This window comes from Chironomus tepperi, unplaced genomic scaffold (genome assembly GCF_022539635.2).
Source record: "Chironomus tepperi strain 1889 unplaced genomic scaffold, CSIRO-AGI_Ctep_v1 contig_440, whole genome shotgun sequence".
Taxonomy (NCBI): domain Eukaryota; kingdom Metazoa; phylum Arthropoda; class Insecta; order Diptera; family Chironomidae; genus Chironomus; species Chironomus tepperi.
In genome coordinates, this window is record NW_027226562.1 from 52,765 (window position 1) to 79,774 (window position 27,010).

At 34.6% G+C, this 27,010-nt stretch overlaps 3 protein-coding genes across 4 annotated transcripts; all 3 read right to left on the minus strand.

Annotated features, from left to right (window-relative positions):
* Positions 1–9: 9 nt before the first annotated feature.
* On the minus strand, positions 10–7,966 carry LOC139097841 (fatty acid synthase-like). The gene is made up of 6 exons (XM_070649790.1): positions 7,513–7,966; positions 7,317–7,453; positions 7,125–7,255; positions 2,553–7,060; positions 2,136–2,485; positions 10–2,079 (listed from the first exon to the last, which is right to left on the minus strand). The coding sequence occupies exons 1-6, from the start codon at positions 7,786–7,788 to the stop codon at positions 366–368; spliced, it is 7,116 nt and encodes a 2,371-aa protein (XP_070505891.1). The 5' UTR covers positions 7,789–7,966; the 3' UTR covers positions 10–365.
* Positions 7,967–8,881: 915 nt separating this feature from the next.
* Positions 8,882–16,792, minus strand: LOC139097840 (fatty acid synthase-like). Its single transcript, XM_070649789.1, has 6 exons — positions 16,738–16,792; positions 16,066–16,674; positions 15,871–16,001; positions 11,133–15,658; positions 10,724–11,073; positions 8,882–10,669 (listed from the first exon to the last, which is right to left on the minus strand). Exons 2-6 carry the CDS (start codon positions 16,476–16,478, stop codon positions 8,944–8,946), a joined length of 7,146 nt encoding a protein of 2,381 aa, XP_070505890.1. The 5' UTR covers positions 16,479–16,674; positions 16,738–16,792; the 3' UTR covers positions 8,882–8,943.
* Positions 16,793–18,088: 1,296 nt separating this feature from the next.
* On the minus strand, positions 18,089–26,112 carry LOC139097844 (fatty acid synthase-like). Of its 2 annotated transcripts, none has more exons than XM_070649795.1 (8): positions 25,367–26,112; positions 25,169–25,305; positions 24,891–25,021; positions 22,928–24,827; positions 22,749–22,872; positions 20,286–22,682; positions 19,878–20,227; positions 18,089–19,817 (listed from the first exon to the last, which is right to left on the minus strand). In XM_070649795.1, the coding sequence occupies exons 1-8, from the start codon at positions 25,640–25,642 to the stop codon at positions 18,101–18,103; spliced, it is 7,032 nt and encodes a 2,343-aa protein (XP_070505896.1). In that variant the 5' UTR covers positions 25,643–26,112; the 3' UTR covers positions 18,089–18,100. The 2 variants fall into 2 exon arrangements, with proteins under 2 accessions (XP_070505896.1, XP_070505897.1); XM_070649796.1 differs by having other exon boundaries at positions 25,169–25,295; positions 25,367–25,481.
* Positions 26,113–27,010: the final 898 nt, after the last annotated feature.

The window sequence follows — 27,010 nt, forward strand, 5'->3', positions numbered from 1 at the left end:
GAACACAATCGAATTTGAACTAAATTTAAAAGGTTTTTGACACTTTGTTTTTATACTTTTTCGCACAAACATAAAGATAAGAACCGGCTGCAATCGGCTTATCAATCATTTATCACAAAACGTGTGCGAATCGTCATAGAAGATTACTGTAATTATATGGCTTTCCTTTAGATAATACTTAATTGGTGATAAACATTTGATTGTTTGTTTGTTTACAAGTTTAAGCAGCAAATAATCAGCAACATACCAGAATCACACCGGCTTAGTATTGAAACGTGAATCGATTGACCGGCTTGTGCTGTTCGGGTAAGTAATAACTGATTATGTCTACACTATATAAAAATATTAACATGCTAAATATTAATTCAAAAAAGAATCAATTCCTTAATCATTCGAGGTAGTTCTAAATTTTGAAGAATTGTTACATGATTGCCAGTAGCAAGTCTTACATCCACATCCTTTGTAGTGAACTGGGATAGTCCATAATCATTTGGGAGCTCATTTACTGAAGATTTTGATGCTTTGATTAATGAAATGTTTGTTGATTCCAAAACTGCAAATTGCTCCTTTTGAATATTTACAGCAATATTCAATCGATTCATGTATGCGGATGAGATTTTTGTAATCATATCTTCATGAGAAATTGAAATTGAATTTTCAGCAAGTGAAATTAATCCTTTAAGTCTGTCAATCCAGCAAGAATGATTTTCAAATGCAGCTTTAGATGCACTCTGGTCAACATGCCGTTGATAAAACTTGAACAACATCATAGCTATATAATTCCTAATGTCTGTATAATGCTCATCATTTATTGTTTCCTGTGCAACTCCATGACTGTAGGCAGGTGAACCGTCAAGTTGAATTATTTGTCCAGTTTTTCCATTATCTTCCAACAATTTTGCAATTTTAAGTGCCAAAATAGCACCAAACGAATGTCCAATTAAGACGAAATTTTCAGCATCAGAATAAAATTCCAAAATTGTTGATGATATTTCAGTCATAACTTCCTCGACATTTTCACAGTCTCCAAAATTGACGTATTGTAAAACGAACGCTGGATAGTCCATTGCCTTCCCAAGATTGAGAAAAACTTTAGATGCAAATCCATAAAATCCAGGAATAATCAGAATTTTGGTTTTTGAATCTTTCACATTGTTAGAATGTACAATTGTGTCTGAAGTGACAAGATCAAGCGTTTTGGGATCAATAACATCTTCAAGTAACAGTCTCATCCATTCAACCTTTTCAGCTACATCATCTTCAGTAGTTGTGTTCTTAGTGACTTTTGAATCTTTCGAGGTAATGCGCTTTTCAAGCTGACTGAGTGTTAAGGAACGAATTTCTTGTGAGGTTAATGAAATATTGAATTCTCGCTCAATTATCTGCTGAATTTCAACTCCTGTCAACGAGTCTATCCCTAATTGTGTTAATGTTGATTCCATTGATATTGACTTCTTGTCCCGAATTCCCATGATCTTGAATATCATGTCAATTATGTTGTCTTTACTCAAATCGCCCAATTTTTTATCTGCAACAATCATGCTTGAAACAATTGGATCAGGCAACGTCAGAAGATTGTCAAGAACTTCTAAACATGAATAAATTGATTGAGGAAGAGTTCCACCAAAATCTTTGTCGACGTTCATTAGTTGATATTCTGCAAGCATTCCAACATCACCGATGGCACCCCACTGAATAGCTTTTCCAGGCAATCCATCACGATGTCTATCCTCGATGATTCTTTCCATGATTGAATTTGCCATTCCATAATTACTTTGACCAGCATTACCTCGACCACATGAGACACTTGAAAATACAACAAAATGCTTGAGATTTGGACACAGAACTCTGGATACTTTGTCCAAATATTTAGTTCCAAGTGCTTTTGGTGCCAACGATTCATCAAACATTTGTTGATCTAAATTCTCAAAAATTCCATCTCGAAGAACTGCAGCAAGATTGAAAATGGCACCGACAGGTCCTAACTCCATAGCTTGAATAATTAGTTCTTCACATCCTTGTTCTGTTGCAATATTGGATGTACTAACAACTACTTTAGCATTCAAAGCTTCCCAAAATCTGGAACAAAAAAATTAATGAATTGGTATGGAATTATGAAAAGTTGCGTCTCTTACCTAATCTTCAATGCTTGGTCAGCATTCCGGATTCCTCTACTGGAACTCAAAACTATTTTCCTGCAACCTCTTGATATTAACCATTCAGTCAGTTCAATTCCAAAACCTCCAAGACCACCAACAATAATGATAGACTCATTGGCATCAAAATTAACACGATTTAAGACGACTAAGGGCAGTGAACTCGCATCGTGTTCAGATTGTCTAATTTTTAGCACAACTTTTCCAATGTGTTGTCCACTTGCCATATATCTAAATGCATCTTCTATTTTGTTTGCATCAAAAACTGTTGAATTTAATGGTTTTATGATTCCAGACTTAATGTCTTCATCGACAAGCTTATATAGAACCTATAATTTTACAATAACATTTAAGACATTTAAAGCATACTAAAGTTAGCAAATATAGTCAAATTACCTGCATATCATTAGAATCTATAGATAAATCATCAAAAATGACTGCCTTTATTGTGATTCTTTTGCTTAAAAATCCCATGTCTAGGTTAGATCTCATTTGAATGTCATACTTTCCAATTTCCAGAAATACTCCATCAATACCTAGACATCGAATCGATGCTTGCAGTTTGTCACCAGACAATGAGTTCAGGACATAATCAACACCTTTGCCTTCTGTATTTTCAAGAACCATTTTCTCAAAAGTTGTGTTTCGGGAATTTCCAATATTTTCAGGTTTCAGCTTTGGAAATCTTTTCAGCAAGAAATTCTTCTTTTCTTCAGTGCTGACAGTTGTAAAGACTTCTAGTCCATACGCAAATGCAACTTCAATTGCAGCTTGTCCAACTCCACCACTTCCAGAATGAATCAAAATTTTCTTTCCAGCTTTAATTGTTGTTGTGTTGAAGAATGCAAAATAGACTGTGAAATATACAAGTGGAACTGTTGCTGCTTCTTCCAAAGTCCATAAATCAGGAACTTTCCATAAAATTGATTTGTTGGCATCATAATGAGTAGCTAAAGCACCAGCATTGACTCCAATTCCCATCACTCTTTCACCATCTCGTTTAATTCCAGAGAATTCAAAGCCCAAACATGTTTCCTGTTCGAAAACTTTCTTTCCTCTATTGTCTGAGATTCGACCAAGAGCTAACATAATGTCTTTGAAATTAAGTGATGAATATTGAATATTTATCAAGTCTAAATTATCATCATTGACATCAAGTGAACCTTGTATCCATGAAAATGACGATAAATCACCTTTAACAAGACAACTAGCAAAGCAATGTGTTGATTGCGGAGTTGCATTAGTAGCTGGACAAATGATTAGATGCTTGTAAGTTCCCCATTTTCCATCCTTAAAAATATTAACAGCATGATTGAGTTCCAGCTGGTCTTTGAAAAATTTGTCATTGGCATCAAAAGCTGACGGTGCATTTTGTGTATCGATGATCAGGAAACACTTTAATTTGTCTGGATATTCCTGTCTAAGGCACTTATAGAATCCTAATATTCCTGAAGGTTCTTGATTGTAAGCATATATAATTGTTGGAGATTCCTTAAGTGAATTTTTCAGAGGTTCAAGCCATTCACTAACATTTGAAGTTATTTCAATAGCCTTATATTCTAGATATGTGTCATTTCTAAGCTGTATTATGTAAAGTATTTCATCATTTTTTGTGTGAATCTTGCCAACTAGATGATAATTGTTGTGCTGTAGATTAGAATGTTCTTGTCTTTCTCTAGAAACAATATATCCATTCTTGTTGACAACTGAGCTAATATCATCCAAAACACTTTTATTTTCAATACATTTGTTGATAATAAGTAAGTCAACTCCCGAAAAAGACGACAAGTCTTCGGTGCTAATTACCACATCTTTCAACTTAATATCATTCTTTGACGTACACAACGTTATATCGGATGTCACTTGGGGTATGCCGCCAAAGGCTCTACCTATATATTCACTTAGCAGTGCTGTTTCATCATCATTATCATCAATTTCCACTGCCGAAAACTTAAACTTGGATATATTCTCAACAATCATTTGGACTATGACTTTAGCTGTATCGTCCAATGTTAATGGATTCTCACAATGATATGGAATGAATTTGCTAATCTCAAGTGTTGGTTGATTTGGTTTTCGACGATATATAATTTGATTAGTCTTCTCATGTAGTTCAATGCCTCCAGCATTGATAATTTGCCGATATGGACAGACAACAACATCGAACGTGACATCAGAATTATTATCATCAGTATTTGGAATAATATTAGCATTTTCATCACGAGACTGCTTTTCTTTTTCTTCAAGCATCTCATAATGCAAAATTGGATCAATCAACAGTTTTCTGATCCTTACTGGAACTCCCATTTCCCTAGATAGAAGTGTCCTTCTGTTATTAAAATGAGTTATTGTGTCCAGGAATGTTATCCAATTTTTCATCCACTTGATCTTGCCTTTGAGTCCATTGAGCTGTATTTCAGTCACACCTTTAAATGGTCCTAGATGGATGAATCCACAAAGTCGCATTTCCCTATAAAATCCTTCAGATGTAAAGCTGATGGAATCATCATGAGGTGTTATATGAGACATTTCCATGCCTTCCATTTGCTTGACATATCCATTAACAATTGGGGAATTTCCCTCAATGATTTCAAACCTTCCAGATCCACGATGAATTGATATAGTCACTAAGACATCCTGATTTTTAAACAAAGGTGTTGCACGTAGAAAATGGATATCCTCAAATACAACTCTTGTATTCTCAAAATGAGCACTTATCATGTAAGCAAATGTTTCCCAGACCAAATAAATCCAGCCAGTTGCTGGAAACAGTACACGACCATCCACAATATGTCCTTGTACAAACTCAAATTGCTTATCACTGATGTTGATGACAACATTGCGTCTCTCAAACATATTATATGAATCAAAATATGGAACTAAATGATCATCTTCATGGTTCCACTTGATTACAGGTGAGATCATTGGAGTTCCTCGAGATACTGGAAAGCTTATTGGTGGATATAATTTTGATATGTCCATGTCAACTCCATATTCGAAGATTTTTCCAAGAGATTCCATGAAGTAGTCATATCCATCTTTAGAGTTCTTGTCAGTCAAGTTCACATAAACTCCTTCCTTTACATTCCTCTTTAAAATGGCTCTTAGTAATCCTGAAGGAGCAACTTCAATCATCAATACATTTTCCGGCAGTAATTTAGTTACCTCTTGGAATAGCACAGGATTCAAGAGATTTTTAGTTTGATATTCAGCTGAACAAATTGCTGCTTCATCTTGACTCCACATGTCTTGAGTAAATGTTGAACTCAGCCACTTGTCCGAGCGCATCTTCGGTTCTTTAATTATGCACCTTAATTTATTCTTCAAGTTTTGACCGATTTCAGTGATGTATCGACTATGCAATGGAACTCCTGAACATGCCACTTCCTTTACGAATATTTTATCTTCCTTAAGTTTCTCAACAAATGCATTGATGCTGTCAACGGGACCACTGATTGTACTTGAGTCTTCACCATTGTGGCATGCGATGTCTATGTCCCCAGGTAAAATATCTTTCAACTCTAAGTGATTCATTCCCACAGCTGCCATTGCACCTTTTATAGTTTGAGATTCTTTGTTAGCTTCACCTCGTGCATGAGCTACCAATATTGTCTCTTCAGCTGTTAAGCAATTGTCAACATAAGCACAACCAAGTTCTCCGACTGAATGTCCAATAATATAATCAGGAACAATGTTTAATGCTTTAAGAATGTCAGTGAGAGCAATTTCAATTGCAACAATCCCAACATAAGAATGCAAGACACTGCTGAATGTGTCCTCGTCACTTGATGTTATGATGTTCTTTAAGTCGATTCCTTTATTCCTCAATATCTCATGACACTTCTCAATTGATTGAGCAAACAATGGAATTTTCATCAAGTCTCTTCCCATTTCAAGCCATTGACTTCCAATTCCACTGTATACAAACACAACTGGACGTCGTGATCCATTGAAATACTGAATATTTTGCTTCACACAAACTGCTTTGCCTTCTGTTTTGTCATTAATGAACATTCCATATCCACGATAAGTATTGGCACTTGTTGTCTGTATTTGAGAATTTTGAAGAAGTGCAATGTGTTCAGCATCAAGTGGACGTTGAGTGATGTCATCAAAAATTGCATTTATTGCAGCTTCTGTTCTTCCTGACCACAGCAACATTCTTCCTAGATCGTCATCAGGAATCCCTGAATTTGACTTGACTTTTGGATTTCCTCTGAATAAAGAATGTGCATTTCCACCTCCAAGACCGAAAGAGTTCATTGCAATATATTCAGTGTCAAGATTCTCAACTTCCGTTGCGACTTTAATCCGACCTTCAGAAAATGCAGCAACATCAGATCGAGGTGATTTCAAGTTGATATTTGGTGGAAATTTCTGATTTTCAAATGAAAGTATAATTTTAGCCATCGATGCCATTCCTGATGCTGCTTCTGCATGTCCCATATTTGACTTCACACTACCGATCGTCAAGGTTTTGGATCTTCCAGTTCGTTTGGCAAATACTTCATCAATAGCAGCAAGTTCTTCAGGATCTCCAAGTTTAGTTCCAGTTGCATGTGCTTCAACAAAATTCACATTTACAGGATCGAGTTTAATTGTTTGATAAAAATTTTCAATCAGTTGTTGCTGCATGATTTTTGATGGAAATGAAGCTCCTTCCTTTTTGAAACCATCATTGTTGGAACTGCTATAAACAACGTTTGCATAAATTCGTTTTGAATCCTTTCGCTTCTGTAGAAACATGACACAAATTGTTTCTGCTCGAGTGAAGCCAGTTGCATCCTCATCAAATGGTCGACAAATTCCATCTTTTGCTAGAATGCTTAATCTCATATATTCTGCTGTAGATCCACAGTTTAGAAGAATTTGAGAACCTCCGACAAGCGCTGAGTCACACAATCCTGTTGAATTTTGTGAAATTAAAGATGTTTTAGGGAAAATTTAACAGTTTGCTGTGATTCTTACCTGTTTCCAAATAACGAACTGCGGTATCAAGAGCATATGAAGAACTTGAACATGCTGTGTCAATTGTTATTGATGGTCCGCATAGCCCAAGTGCGTACGATATTCGATTTGAGAAGTAGAAGCCTCCACTCCTGTGTTAATGAAATTTGTATTAAATACCAACTTAATATATTTCCTTCATTCTTCATTTACCCCAGAACTACATATCCATCTTTCGGTGGGATTCGATGAATAAATGCATCTCTAGCATCTGACATACTCCATCCAATGAATACTCCTGTTTTACTTCCGATTAAAGATTGAGGTGAGACTCCAGCATCCAAAATAGACTTAATTTTTCATAGATTTATCAACTTAAATTCACTCTTGATTTTCATATAATTATTACCTCATATGCGTGCTCAAGAAGTATTCTCATTTGAGGATCAGTCCAATTAGCATGTTTATTCAAGGTCGAAAAAAATGAAGCATCAAACTTTTCTAAATTACGAATTTTTCCAAATCTTCGTGGAACTTCATCACTAAAATGTTTCCAACGACTCTCATCGTCATCAGTCATATCCACTTTATTATACAAATTGTACTCAAATTCTCTTAAATTGTTGGAATTTGGAAATCTTCCTGATATTCCAGAAATTACAATGTCACTGTCCTTAACCTCCATTGTTTCACTTTCATGGATTTATACTTGAATCTAGTTATGTATTATTTTTTTGATAATTGCACTTAAGACTTAACTCAAAAATTATGAAACTTTTCCTAGAATTCGCAATATGTTTTTCTCTTTGACTTTACTGATTCAACGGAACTAAACAAAATAAGAATTTAGATACTCTTTTCGTGACTTTATATACTCCAAAAATGTGATAATACATGACAATCAAATTCTCAATACCAGTATAAGAATTGTAACTATTCTGAGTAAAAGATTTAGATGAGAGGTTAAAAGTGTTAAATATTTAATTCCTATACCAAATAGAATTGGGACTTTTCATTTATCACGTATACTAAGAGACAAAGATCATCCATTTTGATATAGACGATACCTAAATGCGGTCTCTTTATCTGTTAAGGGTAACGTGAAAAATCGAACCTTACCTCCCCCTTAATCTTAACAAAATCTCAATGGAAAGCAATTTTCATTGCTTGAGACACAACATTTGAATAGCTCCATAATCCATAGGTAAAAAAATTTAGTTCATTTATCTCTCTGATTTATTGTCATTCAACATTTTAAACGAAATATATCACATAATATTTAATAATATACACATAAAATAATTTAGTTCATTTGTTCATTGTCTTAGTGGTGTTTTGTCATTAAAAATTGTATGAAATGAAATTTATTATCTACTTGGTTTTATTGTGAATTTTGCATTCCCATAGAAACCCGTATTACTTGACGGGATTCTTCTCTAGTTTAATAAAATATAGATGATTAGACTAAACAATTCACATACAAATTTATAAAATTTATCACCATGAAATTTGCATTAAGAAAAAATTTTTAGTAGCCTTGGAGCTATTTAGCAAGCCAATGATAGATCCAGCTTAATGCGTAATTTAAGGAAGTTCATAAACACATCAAAATAAATTATTAAATCGTTAAACAAATAATTTTTAATTAAAATTTTCAAAAGTAGCTGTTCACTTATTGCATAATGCTATTAGGAGGAGTCGATTGTTTTGCATGGAAATTTAGTAACAAAAGACAGGTTGGATGGGTTACGAAATTAGTAAACACTCTCAAAGCACGGTTATTATTCCAAGTAATTTATTGATAATTTCTCCTTAAAATCTTATTACAATTAAGAATAGTTTACAAACTATTATTAGCAGCTATAACCTCCTTAATTATCTCCGATATCTCTGAATTTAACAGTAAAGTTACATGATCACCAGATGCAAATTTAACAATCACATCAAAATTACAGAACTTTGATAATCCATAATCAGTTGGAATTTCCTTGACAATGGGTTTTGTTGCTTTAATTAATGCAATTTTTGTGGTTTTTAAAGTTGGAAATTTTCCATTCTCATAATTAGCAGCAATTTCAAGTCTGTACATATACGCAGACGCAACTTTTTCAATCATATATTCATGTGATAATGGAATTAAGTCACCAGCTTGTTCAATCATATCTTTAAATCTTTCGGTCCAGCTTGAGTGACTTTCAAAGGCTGTTTTAGATATATTTAGATTAACATGTTGCTGATAAAATTTGAACAGCATCATGGATATATAGTTATTCACATCAGCATAATAATCAGTATCCATAGCTTGTAAGGCAATAATATTACTGAGAATAGGCGAGCCATCAAGCTGAATAACTTGTCCTGTTTTACCATCCAGTTCCAACACTTCTGCCATTTTCAGGGTTAATATGCAGCCATAGGAATGTCCAATTAATATGAAATTATCAACATCAGCATAAAGATCCAGAATAATTGGAGTAATCACTTCCATTATTTCGACAAGATTTGTGCATTCACGGAAGTTCACATACTGCAACACATATGCTGGATAGTCCATATCCTTTCCAATATTTTTGAAAACAGTTGAAGCAAATCCAAAAAATCCAGGAACAATCAAAATTTTGGTGTTTGAATTTTGGATACTGTTTACAGCCACAATTGTGTCCGATGTCACAAGATCAAGTGTTTTTGGATCGACTACGCCTTCCATTAATAATCTCATCCATTCAACTTTCTCAGCCATTCTTGTTTCGATTTCTAACAAATTATTGCCTGAATCTTTTGAAGCTGAAACTCGCTTTTCAAGTTGACTTAAAGTCAAGGACCTTAATTCTTGCGATGTCAATGTTATATCAAATTCGCGCTCAATAATGTATTGAATCTCAACACCTGTCAATGAATCTATGCCTAATTGTGTTAGTGTTGAATCCATTGATACTGACTTTCTGTCACGAATTCCCATGATCTTGAATATCATGTCGATTATGTTGCCTTTACTCAAATCGCCCAATTTTTTATCAGCAACAATCATACTAGACACAATCGGATCTGGTGTTGTAAGAAGAGTGTCAAGAACTTCTAGACAAGAATGTATCGATTGAGGATGAGTTCCACCGAAGTCCATATCCATATTGATTAGTTGGAAGTCAGCAAGCATTCCAACATCACCAATGGCACCCCACTGAATAGCTTTTCCAGCGAAACCATCACGATGTCTATCCTCGATGATTCTTTCCATAATTGAATTCGCCATTCCATAATTACTTTGACCAGCATTACCACGGCCACATGAGACACTTGAAAACACAACAAAATGTTCTAGATCTGGACATAGAACTCTGGATACGTTGTCCAAATATTTAGTTCCAAGTCCCTTTGCTGCCAAAGATTCTGTAAACATCTGTTCATCTAAATTTTCGAATAATTTATCGCGAAGAATTGCAGCTAGATGGAATATTGCTCCAATCGGTCCAAGTTCTAAAGCTTGTTTGATCAGGTCCTCACATCCTTGTTCCGTTGATATATTTGCTGTACTTACAAGTACTGTTAAACCGCAAGACTCCCAATATCTTTAGAATATTTATAACTAATTTAAGGCATTCAAAGATTTAAGACATACTTACTTAATTTTCAAAGTCTGATCGTTATCCCGGATTCCTCTACTTGAACTTAAGATTATTTTCTTACATCCTCTTGATATAAGCCAATCCGTTAATTCAAATCCAAAACCGCCAAGACCTCCAGTAATTATAATAGATTTATTGGGATAGCAATAAACTCGATTAAGTGTAGAAATAGGCAATGACATCTTGTTGCTTGCATCCTTCCTGATTCTAATCAACACTTTTCCTATATGCTGACCACTTGCCATATATCGGAAAGCATCCTCGATCTTATCAGCATCAAAAACTGTAGAATTTAAAGGTTTAATGATTCCAGACTTAAGATCCTTTTCAAACATATCATAGACAAACTGTAAAAAATTATAATAAATTACAAACTATATCAAAGCTATTCGTAGTTAATACGAACCTCCATTTCATCAGGATCTGTTAACCATTCATCAAAGCTAACAGCTTTAAGAGTAATTCTCTTGCTCAAAAACTTCATGTCAAGATTTGTTCCCATTTGGATGTCATACTTTCCAATTTCTAGAAATACTCCATTGATTCCTAAACAATTGATTGATGCTTGTAGTCTGTCACCAGACAATGAGTTCAGGACATAGTCAACACCTTTGCCTGCTGTATTTTCAAGAACCATTTTCTCAAAAGTTGTGTTTCGGGAATTTCCAATATTTTCAGGTTTCAGCTTCGGAAATCTTTTCAGCAAGAAATTCTTCTTCTCTTCAGTGCTGACAGTTGTAAAGACTTCTAGTCCATACGCAAATGCAACCTCAATTGCAGCTTGTCCAACTCCACCACTTCCTGAATGAATTAAAATTTTCTTTCCAGCTTTAATTGTTGTTGTGTTGAAGAATGCAAAATAAACTGTGAAATATACAAGTGGAACTGTTGCTGCTTCTTCCAATGTCCATGAATCAGGTACTTTCCACAAAATTGCTTTGTTTGCATCATAATGAGTAGCTAAAGCACCAGCATTAACTCCAATTCCCATCACTCTTTCACCATCTCGTTCAATTCCAGAGAATTCAAAGCCTAAGCATGTTTCTTGTCCATGAATTTTTTTATCTCGATTATCAGAGATTCGTCCAATTGCGAGCATAATGTCCTTGAAATTGAGTGATGAATATTGAATCCTTATAAAATTGAGGTCAGTATTATTGACATCCAGAAAACCTTGAATCCAGGAAACTGTTGATAGATCACCTTTAACTAAACAGTTTGCAAAGTAATGTGATGATTGTGGATTTGGATTATTAACCGGGGGATAACATAAATGTCTATATCCTCCCCATTTTCCATCCTTGAATACATTGATCGCATGATTTTGTTCTAATTGATCCTTGAAGAATTTATGGGTAATATCAAAAATTGATGGAGCATTTTCAGTGTCCATGATGAAAAAACACTTTAGCTTGTCCATAAACTCGTATCTTAGACATTTGTAGAATCCCAAAATTCCTGATGGTTCTTGATTGTAAGCGAATATAATTGTTGGACATTCCTTAAGTGAGAGCTTCAATGGTTCAAGCCATTCACTAACATTTGAAGTTATCTCAATAACTTTGGTATTTTGATCCAATTCATAATCATTTCTAAACTGAATTATGTGGAGAATTTCATTGGATGATGTAGGAATTTTAGCAATAATCGTATAGTCTTCATGGTAGTCGTTAGAATAATCTTGATCTTCTCTTGAGACAATATAGCCATTATGATTCATGATTAACTTAATTTCATCTACAGCGGTTTTATCGCCAATTAATTTGCTTCTGATCAGCAGATCGACACTTTTAAATGACGACAATTCTTCTGTGCTTAAGGTAACTCCTTTGAAATATATGTTACTTCTGGCAGTGACCAATGTTATATCAGATGTGACTTGTGGTATTTCACTAACTGCCTTCTGTATGTGTTCACTTAGTAACTGATTTTCATCAGCATTGCCATCATCAATTTCAACAGTTGCAAATTTAATCTGCGGCATATTCTCGATGATAATTTGAATTATGACCTTTGCTGCATCATCCAGAGCTATTTCATCCTCTGAGAAGAACGGAATAAACTTGTAAATCTCAAGTGATGGTTGATAAAGTCTTCTACGTGACATCACTTGGTTAGTCTTTCCGTGAATTTCAATTCCACCAGAACTAATGATATTGCGATATGGACATACAGCAGCATCGAATAGGATTTCAGGTTCTTTATCCTCAGTTTCAGGATTTGGAATTACATTTGAATTTTCATCTACCAAGTTCTTCATTTTCTCTTCCACCATCTTAAGATGTAAAATGGGATCAATCACAAACTTTTTAATCCTAATCGGAACTCTTAGTTCCCTAGACAGTAAAACTCTTTCATTATTAAAATGTGTGACTGTGTCCAAGAATGTCGTCCAATTCTTCATCCACTTGATCTTGCCTTTTAATCCATTGAGCTGTATTTCAGTCACACCTTTAAATGGCCCCAAATGAGTGAAGCCACAAAGTCGCATTTCCTTGTAAAATCCATCACCTGAGAATATATAGACATTATCCTCAACTGGTGTGATATCTGCCATTTCTATGTCATCAACTTGCTTGACGTAGCCATTAACAATCGGAGAATTTCCTTCAATTATTTCAAATCTTCCAGATCCACGTTGAATTGAGATTGTAATCAGCACATCCTGATTCTTTACCAAAGGTGTAGCTCTAAGAAAATGAATGTCCTCAAGGATAACTTTCACTTTTTCAAAATGTACTCCGATCATGGCTGCAAATGTTTCCCAAACCAAAAAGATCCAGCCAGTTGCTGGAAATAGAATACGTCCATCGACAATATGTCCTTTAATTGGTTCAAAAAATTTGTCATTGATGTTAATGACAATATTGCGTCTCTCATAAATATTGTAAGAGTCATAATAAGGCACAAAATGATCATCTTCATGGTTCCATTTAATCACAGGTGAGATCATTGGAGTTCCTCGTGAAACTGGGAAGCTTACTGGTGGATATAATTTTGAAATGTCCATGTCAACTCCAAGTTGAAAGAGCTGTCCGAGAGCCTCCATAAAGTATTCACTTCCTTCTTTTGAATCTCTTTCAGTCAAGTTCACATAGACTCCTTCCTTCAAACTTCTTTTCAAAATTGCCCTCAACAATCCAGATGGAGCAACTTCAATCAGCAACGCATCTTCTGGCAACATTTCAGTGACTTCTTGGAATAGAACTGGATTTAAAAGATTATTCGCATGGTAGTCAGCTGAGCAAAGTGTTGCTTCATCTTGCTTCCACATGCCTTCAGCATATGTTGAACTCAGCCACTTCTCCGATCGGATCTTTGGTTCCTTGATTATTTTCTTTAACTTCTCACGCAATGCTCGACCCATTTGAGTGATATATCGACTATGCAATGGGACTCCTGAGCATGCCACTTCTTTCACAAAAATGTTATCTTCTTTGAGTTTCTCAATGAATGCATGTATGCTATCGACAGGACCACTGATTGTACTTGAGTCTTCACCATTATGGCATGCGATGTCTATGTCCCCAGGTAAGATATCTTTCAGCTCTAAGTGATTCATTCCCACTGCTGCCATTGCACCTCGAATGGTATGAGATTCTCTATTGGCTTCACCTCGAGCATAAGCAGCCAATATCGTCTCTTCAGTAGTCAAGCAGTTGTCAGCATAAGCACAACCCAGTTCTCCAAGAGAATGTCCAATAATATAATCAGGGACAATATTCAATTCCTTAAGAATGTCAGTGAGTGCAATTTCAATTGCAACAATTCCAACATATGAATGCAAGACATTACTGAATGTATCCTCGTCACTTGATGTTATGATATTCTTCAAGTTGATTCCTTTATTCATCAATATGTCATGACACTTCTCAATTGATTGAGCAAACAATGGAATTTTCAGCAAATCTCTTCCCATTTCAAGCCATTGACTTCCGATTCCACTGTACACAAACACAACTGGACGTCGTGCACCATTGAAATACTGAATGTTTTGCTTCACACAAACTGCTTTGCCTTCTGTTTTGTCATTAATGAACATTCCATATCCACGATAAGTATTGGCACTTGTTGTCTGTATTTGAGAATTCTGAAGAAGTGCAATGTGTTCAGCATCAAGTGGACGTTGAGTGATGTCATCAAAAATTGCATTTATTGCAGCTTCTATTCTGCCTGACCACAACAGCATTCGTCCTAGATCATCATCAGGTACACCAGAATTTGACTTGACTTTTGGATTTCCTCTGAATAATGAATGTGCATTCGCACCTCCAAGACCAAAAGAGTTCATTGCGATAAAATCTCCAGTCAGATCTTCAACTTCAGTTGCTACCTTAATTCTGTTTTCAGAAAATGCAGCAACATCAGATCGAGGAGCTTTCAAGTTGATATTTGGTGGAAATTTCTGATTTTCAAATGCAAGTAGAATTTTTGCCATCGATGCCATTCCCGATGCAGCTTCAGCATGTCCCATATTTGACTTCACACTTCCAATTGTCAATGTTTTGGATCTTAAAGATCGTTTGGCAAAGACTTCATCAATAGCAGCAAGTTCTTCAGGATCTCCAAGTTTAGTGCCAGTTGCATGTGCTTCCACAAAATTCACATTTGCAGGATCGAGTTTGATTGTTTGATAGAAATTTTCAATCAGTTGTTGTTGCATGATTTTTGATGGAAATGAAGCTCCTTCTTTCTTAAAACCATCATTATTAGAACTGCTGTACACAACATTTGCGTATATACGCTTCGAATCTTTGCGTCTCTGCAGAAACATTACACAAATTGATTCCGCTCGTGTAAATCCACTTGCATCTTCATCAAATGGCCTTGAAATTCCGTCTTTTGCCAATATTTTCAGTTTCATATATTCGCTCGTTAATCCACAGTTCAAAATTACCTGTGAACCTCCAACGAGAGCTGAATCACATACACCTGTTTAAAGTATTTATTAGATTATTAGAGGATTATCTTTCTAAATTCTATTTATGTATTAATTAGGGTGAAGAGATTTAAGTCTATTAAGGTGTTTAAAAATATATAAAATTAAGGTTCAATGGGTCAAAAGTTTAATTCTGAAAGGACAGTGCCAGTGCTTGATATAATCAAATTTATGGTCAGCCTAACTAAGATTCAATTCTTTGTACCTGTTTCCATATAACGAACTGCACAATCAAGAGCATATGCAGAACTCGAGCATGCTGTATCGACCGTTACTGATGGCCCGCACAGACCAAGTGCATACGATATTCGATTTGAGAAGTAAAAGCCTCCACTCCTGTGTAAATGAAATTTAAATTAAATATCAGCATATAAGCTTTATTCTGATGATGTTCACTTACCCTAACACAACATATCCATCTTTTGGAGGAACTCGATGTATGTAAGCATCTCTTGCATCTGAGATGCTGCAACCGATAAAAACTCCCGTTTTACTTCCGACTAAAGATTGAGGAGAGATTCCAGCATCTAAAATCGACTCATAAGCATGTTCAAGTAGAATTCTCATTTGTGGATCAGTCCAATCAGCATGTTTATTCAAAGTAGAGAAGAATGAAGCATCAAACTTTTCTAAATTATGAATTTTTCCAAATCTTTGAGGAATTTCGTCAGTAAAATGCTTCCAACGACTCTCATTTTCATCAGTCATGTCGACTTTATTGAATAAATTGTACTCAAATTCTCGAAGGTTGTTGGAATTAGGAAACCTTCCTGATATTCCCGAAATTACAATATCACTGTCTTTAACATCCATTTTGATGTAACTTTAAGTCCACTGATTAATTTTTGAATGACTTTTAATTTTTTAATTATTTTCACAATTTTAAGTTCACTTTACCGAGTTGCTGGATACTTTATATGTAAATAAGCCTTTAAAGTTTTTGTCATGGTCTTTTATACCTTATTCAAAATACACGTTTCATTATGTTGTTGGAAATACCGGGAAATACCTAAATTTTGTAAAGAATTTTTTGTCTAGTAAGCAATTGTTTTAATCTTTTTGAATACTATACTTGGGATGAGCATCCTTGATTCCAGAATAAGTTTTTTTTTGTGTGAAGCATAAAAAGATTCAGAAAATCTTAAAATAAAAACTTAATTTTCTGTAAGTCACTTAATTAAAATTTTTATGAAAATTTACCGATGCTGCTGCCTTGCTTGTGTCCAGTCAAATGATCATAACAAAGATGCAGAATGGTTTTTTTATTATTGTTTTTTTGAAATATTCTTGGTGGGGCAGTCCCAAAATAATAAGCAGATTATTGTTTTTTTTTGTGACTTGCTCATTGCATTCAATAACATTCTAATTATTTAAAGCTGAATGAATAACCAGTCTTAATTAAATCTAACTGTACAGTCAGTTGTGTTCTATTTTTAGTTTTGAGCAGCATGCGCATGCTTCGGTAAGTTGGCCTTCATTATTCTAATTAGTTTAAATTTGACTTAATCTGACATTGTTGTGAATGCTGTAAACAAACAGAAGACAATTAAACGATCATGATCGCGATGGTTCAACATGATCGATTGATCATCGATACATCTTTTTTTGTATTACATGATTTGTAATTCAATTAAAAGAGACCTAGCGAGAGGGTATTACAACACGCAGATTTGATTTTTGAAGCCTTGTTGAAGATGATGGTGTTTTTATGCTGGCTTAAGACAGTTTTATTGGATTTTTGTCCTAAAAAGGTATTTTCTTTTAGAAACTCTAGACATTACATGACTCAGGTGCAACGTACCTAACCACAATACTTACTTACTTACTTCGCTGGCCGTACAGATTGAAGTGTGATTCACGACCACGCTCAGTAGGCTCCTGAAACTGGCTTTATCGCTGGTTACCGCTTGCCAATTACCAATTCACCTAACCAGAATTTGTGTATTAAATCACACAAACCGAGTTGACTTGACTAGAACAGCGAAATACTGAAATTCAGCTAGACTTTCTATGGTATTGAATCTAGTCCCTCAAATTTAACTACCCGACTTTCAAACTAACTACGCAATTGCCGTATTTTCATTACTCTTAATCAAAAACCAAAAAATGTGTGGATATATAAGAAAATTCAAGAGCTTAATGATTTGAGCACATGACCGGCGAGAGTTTATCCATTTTGATCGATTCTAGTGACCATGTTCACATCGATCTCAATCAATGATTGTTAACAAACTCTGAAAAAAACATTTCCAAGAGTAATTACAAGATTGCATAACATTACATTAAATAGTTAAAAAATCTGTAATTGCATCCAAAATCAAATTGACCTTCATATTTGAACAAAATTCAATTAAATTAATTACAACTATTTCAAAAATATTCTACTTTATTAACTCAAAAATAAACATTTAATTTGCAATAAACCTTGAATTTTTTCAAGATGATATTAATTCTTTAATGACAATCGGTAGCTCTGAATTTTGAAGCATTGTAACATGATCACCAGAAATGAGTTTAACAGCAACATCATAAGGTGTAAAGCTTGATAATCCATAATCATTAGGCAATTCTTTGATTGACACTTTTGCCGCTTTTATCAATGAAATTCTTGTTGTATCCAAAACTGCAAAATCATCTTCCTTAACATTGATTGCAATGTTCAATCGATTGATGTATGCAGATGATACTTTTGTCATCATATATTCATGAGATAAAGGAATTGCATCACCAGCACGTAAAGTCATTTCTTTGAATCTGTTCGTCCAATTTGAATCACTTTCAAATGCTGCTTTGGAAATGCTTGAATCAACAAAATTTTGGTAAAATCTGAAAAGCAGCATGGATATGTAGTTATCAGTGTTATTGATGTTGTCTTCATTCAATGTTTGTACTGCGAATTCTTTAGCAAAACTTGGTGATCCGTCAATTTGTACAATTTTTCCAGTTTTTCCAAGATCTTCTAAGATTTTTGCTAATTTTATGGATAAGATGGCACCAAATGAGTGGCCAATGAAGATAAAATGCTTGACATCTGAGAATAGTTCTAAAATACTTGGAGTTAATTCCTCTACAATTTCATCAACATTTCTGCTTTCAGTTGTGTTCATGTATTGTAAAACATATGCTGGAAAATCCATTTTATCTCCTAGACTTCGGTAGAGGTTTGAAGCCCATCCATAGAATCCAGGAATTACCAAAACTTTTGTATCCGAACTCTGAGCATTATTCAAATTTACAATAGTTTCTGATGAAATAAGATCAATTGTTTTGGGGTCAATGACACCTTCCATTAATAGCTTCATCCATTCAACTTTTTCGGCTGCAGAAGTGCCATTTTCAAATTGATTTTGTGCCTCATTTAAATCTTTCGATAATACACGTTTTTCAAGCTGACTGAGTGTTAAGGAACGAATTTCTTGTGATGTTAATGAAATGTCAAATTCATGCTCAATAATTTGCTGAATTTCAACTCCAGTCAACGAGTCTATGCCAAGTTGTGTCAGTGTCGAGTCCATTGAGATTGACTTTTTATCTCGAATTCCCATGATCCTAAAGATCATGTCAACAATATTTCCTTTTTCAAAACTGCTCGATTTCTTATCAGCAACAATCATGCTAGATACAATTGGGTCTTTTAATGTGAGTAGAACATCAAGAACTTCGAGGCATGAGTTTATTGGCTGAGGTAAAGTTCCACCAATTTCCTTCTCCATGTTTGCTAACTGGAAGTCAGCAAGCATTCCAACATCACCTATTGCACCCCACTGAATAGCTTTTGCAGACAATCCATCACGATGTCTATCCTCAATTATTCGTTCCATGACTGAATTTGCCATTCCATAATTACTTTGACCAGCATTACCACGACCACATGAGACACTTGAGAATACAACAAAATGTTTGAGATTTGGGCACAGAACTCTAGATACTTTGTCCAAATATTTAGTTCCAAGTGCTTTTGGTGCCAATGATTCATAAAACATTTGTTGATCAAGATTTTTAAAAATGCCATCTCGGAGAACTGCAGCAAGATTGAAAATGGAACTAACAGGCCCAAGGTCCAAAGCTTGATTAATCAGTTCCTCACATCCACTTTCTGTAGTGATATCTGATCTGCTTACAATTACTTCACATCCTAATTTTTTCCACATCCTAGAACGTAAATTAAACTCAATAAATAGAGATTTAATGCACAATATCTTAGTTACTTACTCAATTTTGAGGATTTGATTTGGATTAAGAATTTTGCTTCTCGAGCTTAACACAAACTTCCGACATCCTCTTGAAATCAACCAATCGACCAATTCCATTCCAAAACCACCCAATCCACCAGCGACCACAACAGATTCACTCGGATAAAAATAAACTCTTTTTAAGGCATCAAAAGGCAAGACTCGTTCATCATTTTCATCTTGCCTTATTCTTATCAACACTTTTCCTATATGCTGACCACTGGCCATGAAACGGAAAGCATCTTCAATCTTATCTGCATCGAAAACTGTTGTTTGTAAAGGCTTGATAATTCCAGATTTAATGTCTTTGTCAACAAGATTATACACAAACTAGGAATATGAAAAAGTTAGTACAATAAAAGAATTGGGAATATTGATGTGATATTACCTGCATGTCATCGGTTTCCACTTGTATATCGTCGAAAATTACAGCTCTAATGGTGATCCGCTTGCTCAAATATCCCATGTCTAGGTTTGTTCTCATTTGAATGTCATATTTTCCAATTTCCAGAAATACTCCATCAATTCCCAGACAACGTATTGATGCTTGCAACTTGTCACCAGACAATGAGTTTAGGACATAATCAACACCTTTGCCTTCTGTATTTTCAAGAACCATTTTCTCAAAAGTTGTGTTTCGGGAATTTCCAATATTTTCAGGTTTCAGCTTTGGAAATCTTTTCAGCAAGAAATTCTTCTTCTCTTCAGTGCTGACAGTTGTAAAGACTTCCAGCCCATACGAAAATGCAACTTCCATTGCAGCTTGTCCAACACCACCACTTCCAGAATGAATTAAAATTTTCGTTCCAGCTTTAATTGTTGTTGTGTTAAAGAATGCAAAATAAACTGTGAAATATACAAGTGGAACAGTTGCTGCTTCTTCCAATGTCCATGAATCTGGTACTTTCCATAAAATTGCTTTGTGTGCATCATAATGAGTAGCTAAAGCACCAGCATTGACTCCAATTCCCATCACTCTTTCGCCATCTCGTTTAGTCCCTGAGAATTCGAAGCCCAAACATGTTTCCTGCTCGAATATTTTCTTTCCACGATCATCAGTAATTTTTCCAAGAGCCAACATTACATCTTTGAAATTGAGTGACGAATAGTGAATATCGATTAAGTTCAAAGTAGCATCATTGACATCAAGTGAACCTTGAATCCAGGAAAATGTCGAAAGATCACCTTTGACTTGACAGTTTGCAAAATAATGTGATGATTGTGGAGATAATTTGTTAGCTGTTGATAAGCTTAAATGTCTATATCCTCCCCATTTTCCATCTTTGAAGACATTTATTGCATGATTTAGCTTTAATTGTTCTTCATAGAATTTGTCCTTGATATCAAAAGTTGACGGAGCATTTTCTGTGTCCATGATGAAAAAGCATTTAAGCTTATGCATATATTCTGGTCTTAAACATTTAACAAATCCTAAAATTCCTGATGGTTCTTGATTGTAAGCGTATATAACTGTTGAAGATTCCTTAAGTGACTGCTTCAGTGGTTCAAGCCATTCACTAACATTTGTAGTTATTTCAACAATTTTGGTATTAGGATCCAATTCATAATCATGCCTAAACTGAATTATGTGAAGGATTTCATTTGATGATGTAGGAATTTTAGCAATAATTCTAAAGTTTTCATTACTGTCGTTAGAATAATCTTGATCTTCTCTTGAGACAATATAGCCATTATTATTCATGATTAATTTAATCTCATCTAATGCATTTTCATCTCCAATTAATTTACTTCTGATCAGCAAATCGACACCTTTAAATGACGACAGTTCTTCAGTGCTAATATTTACTCCTTTGAGACAGAAGTTACTTCTAGAAGTGACTAATGTTATATCAGATGTGACTTGAGGTATTTCACTAACTGCTTTCTGTATGTGCTCACTCAGTAACTGATTTTCATCAGCATTGCTATCATCAATTTCTAATGTTGTAAATTTCAGGAACGATAAATCTTCAATAATCATCTGAACCACAATTTTCATTGCATTTTCAAGAGTCATTTTTTCATCAGTAAAGTATGGCACAAACCGGTTGATTTCAAGTGATGGCTGATTAGTTCTTCTTCGGTATACAATTTTATTGGTTTTTTCATGAAGTTCTATTCCTCCTGCATTGATAATTTGCCGATATGGACACACGACTACATCAAATGTTATGTCTGAATTTTCATTACTTCCCATTTTCTTCATTTTATCTTCCAACATCTTGTAATGCAGAATTGGATCGATGATAAATTTTCTAATTCTTACAGGAACTCCCATTTCTCTAGTTAAAAGAGTTCTTCTGTTATTAAAATGTGTTAGTGTGTCCAAAAATGTCGTCCAATTTTCCATCCATCTGATCTTTCCTTTCAAGCCATTATATTGAATTTCAGTCACACCCTTGAAAGGTCCTAGATGAATGAAGCCACAAAGACGCATTTCCTTATAGAATCCATCTTCAGTGAACATATTTTCATCATAATGAGGTGTAATTTCAGACATTGTTACATCATCTCCTTTCTTTATAAATCCTTGGACAATTGGAGAATTTCCTTCAATTACTTCAAATCTTCCAGATCCACGATGAATTGAAATGGTAACTAACAAGTCCTGATTTTTGAATAACGGAGTGGCTCTTAGCAAATGTATATCCTCAAGTACAACTTTAACTTGTTCATAATGTACACCGATCATGGCTGCAAATGTTTCCCAAACCAAATAAATCCAGCCAGTTGCTGGAAACAATACACGGCCATCCACAATGTGTCCTTGAACGTACTCAAAGTTCTTATCGCTTATGTTTATCACAATGTTACGTCTTTCAAATGTATTATAAGAATCATAATATGGCACTAAATGATCATCCTCATGATTCCATTTAATCACAGGTGAGATCATTGGAGTTCCTCTTGATACTGGAAAGTTGACTGGCGGATATAATTTTGATATGTCCATGTCAACTCCAAGTTGGAAGAGCCTGAAATTATTAAATGAATTACTTTAAATCCATTAAAGGAGTTCTGCATACTTACTTTCCGATAGCTTCCATAAAATGCTCATCTCCATCTTTTAAATTCCTTTCAGTCAAGTTCACATAAACTCCTTCATTCAAGTTTCTTTTCAAAATTGCTCTCAACAATCCTGATGGAGCCACTTCAATCAACAACGCATCCTTTGGCAACATTCCAGTGACTTCATGAAATAGAACTGGATTTAGAAGATTTTTCGTTTGATATTCAGCTGAACAAAATGCTACTTCTTTTTGATTCCACATGTCTTCGGCATATGTCGAACTCAGCCACTTCTCCGATCGGATCTTCGGTTCCTTGATTATTTTTTCTAATTTATCATGAAGGTTTCTACCCATTTCAATGATGTATCGACTGTGCAATGGAACTCCTGAACAAGCAACTTCTTTTGCAAAAATGTTATCACTCTTGAGTTTCTCAATGAATTCCTTAATACTATCGATAGGACCACTGATTGTACTTGAATCGTCACCATTGTGACATGCGATGTCTTTGTCCGAAGGTATGATCTCTTGAAGTTTCAAATGATTCATTCCAACAGCTGCCATTGCACCTTTAATAGTTTGAGATTCTCTACTGGCTTCACCACGTGCATAAGCTGCCAATATTGTTTCTTCAGCAGTCAAACAGTTGTCAGCATAAGCACAACCAAGCTCTCCAACTGAATGTCCAATAATATAATCAGGAACAATATTCAATTTCTTAAGAATGTCAGTGAGTGCAATTTCAATCGTAACAATTCCAACATATGAATGCAAGACATTACTGAATGTATCCTCGTCACTTGATGTTATGATACACTTTAAGTCGATTCCTTTATTTGTCAGTATCTCATGGCACTTCTCAATTGATTGTGCAAACAATGGAATTTTCATCAAATCTCTTCCCATTTCAAGCCATTGACTTCCGATTCCACTATACACAAACACAACTGGACGTCGTGAACCATTGAAATACTGAATATTCTGCTTCACACAAACTGCTTTGCCTTCTGTTTTGTCATTAATGAACATTCCATATCCACGATAAGTATTGGCACTTGTTGTCTGTATTTGAGAATTTTGAAGAAGTGCAATATGTTCAGCATCAAGTGGACGTTGAGTGATGTCATCAAAAATTGCATTTATTGCAGCTTCTGTTCTGCCTGACCACAATAACATTCGTCCAAGATCATCGTCAGGAACACCAGAATTTGACTTGATTTTTGGATTCCCTCTAAATAAAGAATGCGCATTTCCACCTCCAAGACCAAAAGAATTCATAGCGATAAATTCGGTATCAAGATTCTCAACTTCAGTTGCTACCTTAATTCGACCTTCAGAAAATGCAGCAACATCAGATCGAGGTGATTTCAAGTTGATATTTGGTGGAAATTTCTGATTTTCAAATGACAGAATAATTTTTGCCATTGAAGCCATTCCTGATGCTGATTCCGCATGTCCCATATTTGATTTTACACTTCCGATCGTTAATGTCTTGCATCTTCCAGTTCGTTTGGCAAATACTTCATCAATAGCAGCAAGTTCTTCAGGATCTCCAAGTTTAGTTCCAGTTGCATGTGCTTCAACAAAATTCACATTTGCAGGATCGAGTTTGATTGTTTGATAGAAATTTTCAATCAGCTTCTGTTGCATGATTTTAGATGGAAACGAAGCTCCTTCCTTCTTGAAGCCATCATTATTGGAACTGCTGTACACAACATTTGCATAAATTCTTTTCGAATCTTTTCGTCTCTGTAGAAACATAACAGAAATCGATTCAGCACGAGTGAATCCACTCGCATCTTCATCAAATGGTCGAGACACACCGTCTTTTGATAAAATTCCCAATCTCGAATATTCAATTGTTGTACCACAGTTAAGAATCAACTGCGTACCTCCAACAAGTGCTGAGTCACACAATCCTATTCAAATTTATTACATGTTTATTATTAATGTTTTGATTTCCTTGTTTATATTTTTCTCACCTGCTTCCATATAACGAAATGCGCAATCAAGTGCGTAAGCAGAGCTTGAGCATGCTGTATCAACTGTTATTGATGGTCCACAAAGGCCAAGAGCATAGGATATACGATTTGAAAAGTAGAAACCTCCACTCCTATTAAATTATTAGAAAGGTTAATTTTAATGTTTTCAATAAGCACTGCAAGCTTGAATGTCAACAGGTAAAGAGCATATTTCATGGTACAGAACACTTCTGTACCTAAAAGCGGTCCTCTAGCCTGTCAGTGAATTTTATTATTACCCTAAAATAACATATCCATCCTTGGGTGGTATTCGATGTAGGAAAGCATCTCTTGCATCTGACATACTGCATCCAATAAAGACACCTGTTTTACTTCCTACTAATGATTGAGGTGAGACTCCAGCATCTAAAATCGACTGTAATTTGAATAAAAGTTTTTATGTATGTTGTACAACGTCTTCCTACTTTATTCTTTACCTCATAAGCATGTTCAAGAAGAATTCTCATCTGAGGATCAGTCCAATTAGCATGTTTATTCAATGTTGAGAAAAATGAAGCATCAAACTTTTCTAAATTATGGATTTTCCCAAATCGCCGTGGAACTTCATCGGTAAAGTGCTTCCAACGACTCTCATTTTCATCAGTCATGTCGACTTTGTTATATAAATTGTACTCAAATTCTCTTAAATTGTTGGAATTTGGAAATCTTCCTGATACACCAGAAATAACAATGTCATTGTCTTTAATATCCATTGCAATGGCACTTTAAGTCACAAATTGAAATCAATAATTTAATTCGTATTTTAATAATCTATCGGATTAACTGTTCAATAAACTTGATTCTGTCTAATATTCTTAACACCCAGCATTCAATATCGATTCCACTTCACTGATTGAGTCAAACTATTCGATTGAACGTTCACACGTCTTAGAATGGTCTTTATATAGTCTCGAAAAATTGAGAAGCATAAAAATTCTTATTTTCAATACAACGTCAAACTTTTATTACACAATAGCTGTCTAATTCCATCTAAACACAAAATATTAAATGCTTGCCAAAATTATATTTCTATTTATAAAGGGCGCACATTTAACATTCTGATTGTTTTTGGGTAAATCCATCTGATTAAAATAAAAAATCATTCTATTCAGAGGTGATATTTGTTTGGATGTTCATTTATGGCACTGGAATTAAAATCAATAATTGTCGTCTATTTACCTGATTTTTTGCATTATTTTGGGAATGTTCGGAAGTTACGAAACGCATTAAAATGACATTTTTTAGACCTACTCTCTTCCTTTTCCCAGAAATCAAAAACTCACCTCTGGTTTTATGTTTATCTGTAAATATGTCTAAAATCTTCCATAATAAACAAGTAAGCAAAATATCCATATAAATCTCATAAATACAATACTAAAGGGCTACAATCCCGAGCAGTACAATGCAGTGAACTGTATATTGTGCTGTAAAATAGCCACTGTGATAGTGTCGTACCCGAGTGGATAAAACATTAAATTAAGGCAAGTTAATTTCTAATTAAACATTTTTCTATTCACTTCATTTTGTAAGGACAACTTCACATCTGATTCCGGTAATATGGCGTTGTATCGATACTTTAATAAATACATTGTGTGATTCGGGAATTGTATGTATATTTCATCTTTTTAGGAAAACATGTATCTCTCGATCAATACCTGTTATGACAAAAGATAAAATATATTGTTTCAATGACTTTATTTGTTCCTTTTTTTGAGATTTAAAGCGATTTCAATTAACATTTTAGTTTAATTTTGTGAAACATTCTATTAATGATGACCAGAGCTCGAAATATACTCGAATTTTATATGGAGTCGAGCAGAGTTGGCACGACTTTAAGAATCCTGCTAACTCTCGATTCGAGTTTTCTATATTACTACTCATGAGATCACATGTGACTTTCGAAAATTATTGAAAAATGAAAATTCCCCAAATAATTCAACGAACGTCAAACTTGACAAGTCAATAAGAATAAACTAGATTATTTTTTGCAGAGTAATGCGTATAGATTGGGAATGTTACAGTAACAATGGTTTTTTTCTAAAAACCTGATTTTTCAATCTATGATTAAAAATCGTTTACAT